Source organism: Lissotriton helveticus, chromosome 1_2, assembly GCF_964261635.1.
Source record: "Lissotriton helveticus chromosome 1_2, aLisHel1.1, whole genome shotgun sequence".
Classification (NCBI taxonomy): Eukaryota; Metazoa; Chordata; class Amphibia; order Caudata; family Salamandridae; genus Lissotriton; species Lissotriton helveticus.
Genome location: NC_136058.1, coordinates 453,729,004 through 453,739,222, shown reverse-complemented (window position 1 = coordinate 453,739,222; position 10,219 = coordinate 453,729,004). Strand labels below are relative to the sequence as shown.

At 42.0% G+C, this 10,219-nt stretch overlaps 1 protein-coding gene across 1 annotated transcript; it reads left to right on the top strand.

The window, feature by feature from the left end:
• Positions 1-2,487: 2,487 nt before the first annotated feature.
• On the top strand, positions 2,488-10,020 carry LOC144807714 (uncharacterized). The gene is made up of 2 exons (XM_078673371.1): positions 2,488-2,656; positions 3,683-10,020. The coding sequence occupies exon 2, from the start codon at positions 4,397-4,399 to the stop codon at positions 5,651-5,653; it is 1,257 nt and encodes a 418-aa protein (XP_078529497.1). The 5' UTR covers positions 2,488-2,656; positions 3,683-4,396; the 3' UTR covers positions 5,654-10,020.
• The last annotated feature ends 199 nt before the right edge of the window (positions 10,021-10,219 follow it).

Below are 10,219 nucleotides of genomic sequence, written 5' to 3'. Positions count from 1 at the left end.
TGCCTGGCCTGTGTTATTGCATTGTTTGCCTCAGATTCTCCCAGTGCCTGGCCTGTGTTATTGCATTGTTTGCATCAGATTCTCCTTGTGCCTGGCCTGTGTTATTGCATTGTTTGCATCAGATTCTCCTCGTGCCTGGCCTGTGTTATTGCATTGTTTGCATCAGATTCTCCTAGTGCCTGGCCTGTGTTATTGCATTGTATGCATCAGATTCTCCTAGTGCCTGGCCTGTGTTATTGCATTGTTTGCATCAGATTCTCCTAGTGCCTGGCCTGTGTTATTGCATTGTTTGCATCAGATTCTCATAGTGCCTGGCCTGTGTTATTCCATTGTTTGCATCAGATTCTCCTAGTGCCTAGCCAGTGTTATTCCATTGTTTCCATCAGATTCACCTAGTGCCTGACCAGTGTTATTGTATCCTGCCCGCCCCATTAAAAATACATTGCATCCTGTGGCAATTATAAGGCAGACAGGATATCTGTCACGTTTTGATAATGCCTTGATGTATTTTGCAGAGTTTTACTCCGCTGAATTCCACAAAGTGCTGGGGAAACTCCGTTGCACTCTGCAGACTTCCGCTTGTGGCAGAGTTTAAGTTGCGCTGCGCTTACTGATTTTTAGTCCCTGGCCTGTATTATTCCATTGTTTGCATCCGATTCTCCTAGTGCCTGGCCTGTGTTATTGCATTGTTTGCCTCAGATTCTCCCAGTGCCTGGCCTGTGTTATTGCATTGTTTGCATCAGATTCTCCTTGTGCCTGGCCTGTGTTATTGCATTGTTTGCCTCAGATTCTCCCAGTGCCTGGCCTGTGTTATTCCATTGTTTGCATCCGATTCTCCTTGTCCCTGGCCTGTGTTATTGCATTGTTTGCCTCAGATTCTCCTAGTGCCTGGCCTGTGTTATTGCATTGTTTGCCTCAGATTCTCCTCGTGCCTGGCCTGTGTTATTGCATTGTTTGCATCAGATTCTCCTTGTGCCTGGCCTGTGTTATTGCATTGTTTGCATCAGATTCTCCTCGTGCCTGGCCTGTGTTATTGCATTGTTTGCATCAGATTCTCCTAGTGCCTGGCCTGTGTTATTGCATTGTATGCATCAGATTCTCCTAGTGCCTGGCCTGTGTTATTGCATTGTTTGCATCAGATTCTCCTAGTGCCTGGCCTGTGTTATTGCAATGTTTACATCAGATTCTCATAGTGCCTGGCCTGTGTTATTCCATTGTTTGCATCAGATTCTCCTAGTGCCTAGCCAGTGTTATTCCATTGTTTCCATCAGATTCACCTAGTGCCTGACCAGTGTTATTGTATCCTGCCCGCCCCATTAAAAATACATTGCATCCTGTGGCAATTATAAGGCAGACAGGTTATCTGTCACGTTTTGATAATGCCATGATGTATTTTGCAGAGTTTTACTCCGCTGAATTCCACAAAGTGCTGGGGAAACTCCGTTGCACTCTGCAGACTTCCGCTTGTGGCAGAGTTTAAGTTGCGCTGCGCTTACTGATTTTTAGTGCCAGGAGTTTAACCCGCACTGTAAAATCAGCACGAACAGCACTACGCGTCACGCCAGAGGGCGCTGCTGCTTTCTGCCGCTCTAATTGATATTCTAATCGAATGGCAGCTTCATCAACGAGAATGGCAGATTTTAACACTCGAGTGGTCGCGACCTGCCGGGACTTCCCGCAAAGAGAAACCTCGCCAGGAGGAGGTCCAGCGTGCTATATTTTCTCACAAGCGCTCGCCAACTTACCGTTGGCGACCCGCTTGAGAAAAGAACTCTGTTCTACATGGAGTTTTTTGGACCAGGAGTGGGCAAAACTTTGCGAGCTCGGCCGGCAGAGCGGAATTCTTCACCCACCCCTAGTTTTGAGGCAATAATCTGTTGGACAAACTCCTAACTAGGCCCTATGTCTGCAATAAGTGTTGTAGAAGTGAGATCCATGGCCTTGTGAGTATGAGGCAGTTATCTGACTTCTGATGAACCCCACAGAGTGAGTGCGCAGCCCAGGGACAGTAGGGGGGGCCGAAGGACAGGAAATTAGGTAAACTTGAATATGAGAAATATGGAAAGGTAGAAATGCCGCATCACCTGTGGATACCTGACACCTGCTCCCACTCTTCAAAATGCCCATCCAGTCACAAAGTGGCATTCAGGGCCCCAAACGGACAACGTCATGCCAGATGCCATGTAATGTTGGAAAATGGGGAAAAAGAGTAATAGGCACACATCTGCTGCGTGGATATGTCAGGTAAATTATTGGTTGTGATGGATTCTCTATAAGTACTAAATGACTGATATTGTTGAATATAACATTTATATGAATCAACGTTTGTTTGCCTTATCTGCGCTTATAATGTAAAGGACGAGCCTTACAGTGAACCCCTCGCTCTGTTTTACACAAAAGCCCTGGAAGGAGCTGCATCTTACAGAACTTTATCTACCTTAGAAAGAACTAAAGACTTGCTTTTTAATGTTGTCTTTCAGGGCCAGAACCAGGCTCGGTAAGCTGCACTAGTTTCAGGGAGATGGACAGATGTTATGGCGATAGGAAACCCCCCTCAAACCACAATAATGTTCCAATCTTCCAGGTTAGAAGAAACCAGAAATGCTTGAACCAAGGGAGCTGTTGAAAGTGTCAAAGGTGACTTATGAACAGCGAGGTAAAGACAGGAGTTGGTATTTGAGATGATCTTAAGTGAATAGGAAAGAATGAGTAGAAGTGTGTGAATGGAGTTACTTTTGTTGTATACTTCGTAAAGAGTTACTGGAAATTTTACAGCCCAGCCTGATCCATCTCTTTTTCTAAAATCTACTGTTGTTTAAATGAAATCTTGACCATATGCGTCTATCTTAAGCTGTACCTCTAGCACTTGGGTGCTACGTGAGTGCCCTTACTTTGCTCAGTTACTCTGTAAACATTGGTAAATCACCTCTTTTCCAGACATTAATCAAATGTCACCTGATCAACATAACATTTAGTTAAATATCTGTGTATGATGACATATTCCTTGCTAAGTTTCAAAAGCGATACTAAGATTTTGCACTGTGTTTGCGTCACAAAAGAGGCACAAAATGGCGCAAAATCTTTTTTCCTAATTTACTTTCCAGCGCTAAACTGGTTTAGCGCTGTAAATAACGTTAAAGTAATGTGAGACTGTGCATGGCATTGTTTTGCATTACTTTGTGCCATGGGGGCCTGCCAAGGGTATTGCATGGGTGTTCTTGTGCAACCACAAAACTAGGTGCAAGGAAGTAGAAATGCTTTCATTTCTTCTTCCTTTTCTGACTTTGCATGTGTGCTGCACTGTGCAACACGTATGCAAATTGGTAAAAGCTTTCCCTCGTGTCGAGGCATAGTAATTTGTACAGGAAGGGCGTCCTTCCTGTACAAAACCCATGCTGGACTCACAGACACACACACACACCCTAGAGCTCTGGTGCCAAGGTGTGTGCAAGGCACAGGGCTGCTGTAATCAGTGCCAGCGCAAGGGAAAGGGAGGGAGAGAGCCGTATCTCTGAAAATATGGTGCTTTCCTGCTCCCTCCCTGTCGAGCATCGCAGCCTTGCGCGGGGGGGGGGGGCTGCGCTGCATTGTGTGGAGTGTCTTTTACAACCAGTTAAACATTGTGAATTCTCATTCCATTATGTTTCCATTTAATACTTTTAAATATCTTTACATCCAACAGAAAACAAGCCTTGAATGTGTGACATGACCATCAATAATGAAGCGAAGGCTGTAACTCTTCAAAAACAGCAGAAATAATGAGCTTCAGTATTCAGGAAAACATCAGCGCAGTCGGCGACAGAGGAACCTGAACACAAACTGACAGATCCCGGGTGAAGGATCAAGGGCAGTTCAGTGATTGCAAGAGACTGAGCTGTGCACCTCCACGCCACAAGACGAAGAAATGACCTTAGGAAAATGAAGGCAACAACAATAACAAACCGCCTCCTGTATAAACAAGTGTCCAACACCAGCTTTGATCATGGGATCGGTATGATGTGATTACCACAATGCTTTGTTTTATAAAATGACGACGAGCCATCATTCCGTGCTCTAGGTGAATTCTAAACTCTGGCCGAACCACAGTAACCAGAGAAGAGCACAACAGAGCGGAGCCGGACAACTGACGGGTAAAGGAAAGACGAGTTCTTATATCTACAATACAACAGACTGTCCCAATTTGCACCGGTCAGAAGGAAGATACATCTTTACCCGCAAGTGTACATAGCCATAATCCAATCTAAAGGCACAATCGCCTACAAAGACACCTTCTACATATTAGGAGTGTGGCAAATATTTGGTGGCTATCGCATTTTATTGTTAAAACAGAAATCAAACGTGGAAAATACTGCACACATATAAAGTGTGTGAGAAAAAGCCAAGTGTTTTATCAGCCATGTCGGCCCATCAGGAAATGCAGTCATGGGATGCAGACAAATATATACCCGACCCACAGACACTAACCAAGAAAGAAGAATCATACACATGCAGCAAGAGCTTTAGTTTGTCATCACTACGCAAGCTTCATCAGCAAACCTACACAGGAGAAAAAACATTCAAGTGCAGTGAATGTGTCAAGAGCTTTAGTCGATTATCGGACCTACAAAGACATCAGCGAACACACACGGGGGAAAAACCGTTCAAGTGCAGTGAATGTGCAAAGTGCTTTAGTCTGTTATCACACCTTCAAAGACATCTGAGAACAGTCACGGGGGAAAAAACGTTCAAGTGCAGTGAATGTGCAAAGTGCTTTAGTCTGTTATCATACCTTCAAACACATCAACGAACACACACGGGGGAAAAACCGTTCAAGTGCAGTGAATGTGCAAAGTGCTTTAGTCAGTTATCACAACTTAAAAGTCATCAGCGAACACACACAGGGGAAAAACCATTCAAGTGCAGTGAATGTGGTAAGAGCTTTAGTCAGATATCAGACCGAAAACGTCATCAGCGAACACACACAGGGGAAAAACCTTATCATTGTAGTGAATGTGACAGTAGTTTTCGCAACTCTTCAGCATTAAGGGTTCATCAGCGGACTCACACAGGGGAAAAACCGTTCAAGTGCAGTGAATGTGCAAAGTGCTTTAGTCAATTATCAAACCTTCAAAAACATCAGCGAATACACACAGGGGTAAAACCATTCAAGTGCAATGAATGTGGGAAGACCTTTAGTTATATATCAGAACGAAAACATCATAATCGAACGCACACGGGGGAAAAACCATTCAAGTGCAGTGAATGTGGGAAGTGCTTTAGTCAGATATCAGCCCGAAAAATTCATCAGCGAACACACACGGGGGAAAAACCTTATCATTGTAGTGAATGTGACAGTAGTTTTCGCGTCTCGTCTTCATTAAGGGTTCATCAGCGAACACACACAGGGGAAAAACCATTCAAGTGCAGTGAATGTGCAAAGTGCTTTAGTCACTTATCACACCTTCAAAATCATCAGCGAATACACACAGGGGAAAAACCATTCAAGTGTAATGAATGCGGGAAGAGCTTTAGTCGGATATCAGACCGAAAACGTCATCAGCGAACACACACGGGGGAAAAACCTTATCATTGTAGTGAATGTGACAGTAGTTTTCACGACTCTTCAGCATTAAGGTATCATCAGGGAACACACACAGGGAAAAAAACATTCTAGTGCAGTGAATGTGCAAAGTGCTTTAATCACTTATCACACCTTCAAACACATCAGCGAATACACACAGGGGAAAAACCATTCAAGTGCAATAAATGTGCAAAGTGCTTTAGTCCGTTATCACAACTTCAAAGACATCAGCGAATACACACAGGGGAAAAACCATTCAAGTGCAGTAAATGTGCAAAGTGCTTTAGTCAGTTATCAAACCTTCAAAGACATCAGCGAACGCACACGGGGAAAAACCGTTCAAGTCCAGTGAATGTGCAAAGTGCTTTAGTCTGTTATCACACCTTCAGCGTCATAATCGAACACACACGGGGGAAAAACCATTCAAGTGCAGTGAATGTGCAAAGTGCTTTAGTCAGTAATCACACCTTCAAAAACATCAGCGAACACACACAGTTGGGCAGAAGGATAATCCTTTCTGGAGAATTTGGTTGTGTGTATCAGTAAGGTTTGTAGTAGACAGATTGATCACCAGGTTATTAGTTAGGGTTTCGCCGTGTACAGTTCCTTCTTTCTTGCTCTGGTTTGAACTCCTATTGTACTTGGTTTTGGTGTCCCCAAGTTTGGAGGTCTGGTGCGATTGTCTTGGACATTCCCTAGTCGATGTCGTTGAACTTCCTCCCGAAAATTTACTTGTGGGCGAGTATTGCAAGTTGTTGGTAGTTCTTCTACTGAGCCAGCTTCCGATGAGGTAGGGGTTTGATTTGTGGTGCTGGTATTACTGTTTGATGTTGAGGTGTTAATGTTGTCATATTTTTGTGCGAAGGTATAGACCCTTCCCTAGTCATTCAAGTCTTGTCTAAATTTGCGATTTTTCCTTTGGATTATGTCCTCTTCATATTCATCCAAGATTTTGTTTAGGATATCATAGTTTTTCATTGTAATATCACCCCAATTTGCTTCCTCAATTCGTTTGGATAAAGTATCAACCTCTGATTTGTTTTTTTCAAATTCTTCTTGCGCTATATCTATTAGCTGTCTTAGCATGTTATTGGAGGCTGTGCGTAGATTTTCTTCCCAAAGTTGTAATTTTTCAGGAGCCGTGGTCTCTATTGGAGGAAAGATAAGAATTCGTAATCCACGAGGGATAAGATTGCGTTCCAGATATTTTTTGAGTGATGCTCCTTCCCACCATTTGGAGGTTTCTTTTTTGGCTACTTTCTCCAATGCTTGAAATGTACTTTTAGCTGATAATAAATTAGTTGAGCTCAATGTTTTGCTAATGGCAGCGCCCGAGGGGTCAAATGCTTCTTCTAATCTATGGTTTTGTCTTTCGCGTCGATTTGTATAGGTGGACATTTTGGATTAGGATCTTTTTATGCACCAATGCTTTGTTTTCTGGCAAATGTCGATTTATTGATGTAGGCTAATCATTTGATATCTTATGATATGGTCCTGGATAATCCGTAATTTAAATTTTCAACAAAAACAATAGGCCCAAGGATTCCAGGCCTATATCTGTTTTCACAATTTTATAGAGGCAAGGGAATCATACTCAAAGCTCTGGATCCTATGAGCTTCAAAGTTGCAAAGTTTTGAGGAAAGTATGAGTATGTCTTCCTGTTCTGTAGATGTATTAATTTGAGGCTAAGTCCTTTTTCCTTGGGTGCACAGTGCCGTTCAGACGTAAAAAAATTCATTCCATTTTCATTAATGTTTTTCCAAACAAGTCCTTTATTGATTCAAGATTGAACACAAACAGCCGACACGTGTTTCGCCCTGTGTGGCGAGTGGCGCCAGGGCTTTCTCAAGGCTGTAAATTAAAATGAAGTGTATTTATAAAAAGATTTCTCTGTAGTTTGAGTGACCCCAAGAGAGCAGAAGTAAAGAAACCAAAGAGTGCAGAGGAATAAGTGGAGCAATGTAATAGTTAGTGATCAGATATTATAGATCATGGAGACAATTGCATCATTTTGAACTATTATACCACATTCCAGGTGACCCATGCAATCTGATATAAGGGACCCTATTTTGCCTTACAAGAATAGATAGAAGTGAGATTTTAGAAAAGGGAGTATGAAAACACCCACAATGTCTGTGCAAGGGATAGCATTGAGCTTTTACAGAAACAGTAACAATACCTATTTCAATTTCATTTGAAAATTCTGTGTGTTTCTTCAGTTTTTGTCATTGTGTATAATTAAAAAAAAGATGGTTTCCCAAACTTAATTATGTAGATAAAATAACTCATTGATTGCTGGGAATGTTTGAAGAGCTTTAGTCAGTTTTCAACTCACGAATACATCAACAAACACACACAGGGGGAAAGCCACTCAAGTGCAAAGTCATCACACCTACAAAATCATCAGTGCACACAGGGGAAAAAACCATTCAACTGCAGTGAATGTGTGAAGAGCTTTAGTCGATTATCAAACCTCCAAACAACTCAGCGGACACACAGGGGGGAAAAACCCTATCATTGCGGTGAATGTGACAGCAGTTTTCGCTTCTCTTCAATATTAAGGTATCATCAGCGAACTCACACTGGAGAAAAACCATTCAAGTGCAATGAATGTGTGAAGAGCTTTAGTCAATTATCAGACCTACAAACACATCAGAGAACACACACAGGGAAAAAACGATATGATTGCTGTGAATGTTTGAAGAGCTTTAGTCAGTTATCAATGCTACGAAAACATCAACAAACACACACAGGGGGAAAGCCACTCAAGTGCAATGAATGTGGAAAGAGCTTTAGTCGAATATCAGAGCTACAAAGTCATCAGTGAACACACATGGGGAAAACATAGAAGGGCACTGAAAGTGAGAAGGGCTTTTGTCAATTTTCGATCCCACACAGCCCTCAGTGAATACACTCCTTCATTTAACTCACATGGAAATAATCCTAGCGATGCAGAGATTCCGGAAAGAACTTAAGAACATCAAACATAATATTGACCCATCTGAGGACATAGACAAGAGCTCAACAGTGCAGTTATTGTGAGAGGAATGAATTATGGAAAAAGATAAAATTCAAATTATGTAGGCCATTGAAATACCAGATGATAGAAGACCCGACTAGCAGTAAAGAAGAAAAACAGATAACAGTGTTTGCAGAATTATAAAAGTGTTTGTTTCCAATGATTGTTCACTTCCGTACACATAGCAAAGTGACGTGATGTACCAGGATACACAGTGGGAGACAACACAATGTGGATTAAAAGAAAAGAAAGATTGTTGATTTTTATTTGGTGAAGAAGAGATACAAAGGAAAACATTAAATCGCCCCTGACCACACTACCTGTAAAAGCATCACTGAACAATACTGGGACTAACAGCGGTATTTTCAGCTAACTTGTCAAATTAGTGATAAAACCTATAAACCCAACACACCCAGAGTGGACATGCTGTCAGGGCTCTGGAGATGGAAGCTTCATTGGTAAAATGCATGTATTACTATTAACAAATGCCACTGCAGTATCTGTAATGAAGTAAAGCGAAGCACAGGTGTTATTTTTAGATATAAAAGAGCACATACCTTGTTTTTAAGTAACGTTTGCTGCATCTTTTACAGACTGTTATCAGTTGATGGATCAGTTCGTGCCTCGCGCCTGATTACTAAGTGGGACCCGTGACTCCTCTCCGACTTGGCTCTCCCTGTTCATTTTGTGACTTGCCAAACTCTGCTTTTTACCAGAATTGAGCCATTGTAAGCAGCAGACTCTGGTTGAAGAATGTGGTGAAATAGCAAAATTCCACATCAAAAGCATATATGTGCCAGGACAATCAGTTGCACTCCCAGCAACTCGTCTTCCACACTTGATTGTCCCTTGTCCTCAAATGTTCTGAAGGATTTGTCGTATGAATGCCAGAAGTGGCAGTGACATTCATGAAGCTAAAGCTAACAGGAGTGTGTGGGAGATAGAGAGGGGGAGAGATAAAGAGAGTGAGAGAGACAAAGAAAGGGGGAGAAAAAGAGAGAAATGGAAGGAGGAGGAACAGCATGTTATTTGTACTCACCTAAAAATAGAAGTAGCAGCCGAATACATGCCAAAGTGTGACATCACCAGAGAAATGGGCTGAACACCTATGAGTTTAATGTTTATTTTTAACACCTATAGACCCATGTCATGCCAATGAACAGGGCACAAGTAAGGAAAATAGTGAAGGAGCCCATTATCATATGCAAATCACAGTGACGTCACATGTAGTGACATCACAAGAAGTGATGTCAGGCCCTTATAATAATTTTCACGTGAAAGGTTGACGGCCTGTTTTAAGAACAAAGAACAAGAAACATAAAATAATGTAAAAATAAGTTTTTGGTTTCAGTTTTTTACATCATGTGTTTTGCCCACTATTAGTTTGTAACTAAACTCGGAAATGACTGAAAGTGTAAATAAAATGTGCTTTTAATTTGCCTTTGTTTCCTGACGTTATTCTTTATCCAGCCCATAAACCCCACAGTGTTTCATAATTACAATGTATTAAGCAATAGAAGGACTAATGTTGTCAAGTTCTCTGTTCCTCTCTTGCGCCACTCACACAAACAAACACTCAGAGGCCTGTGTCTGCAGTGCTGGGGCACAAAGTAACAATTACCAGTTGCAGGCTAAGGAG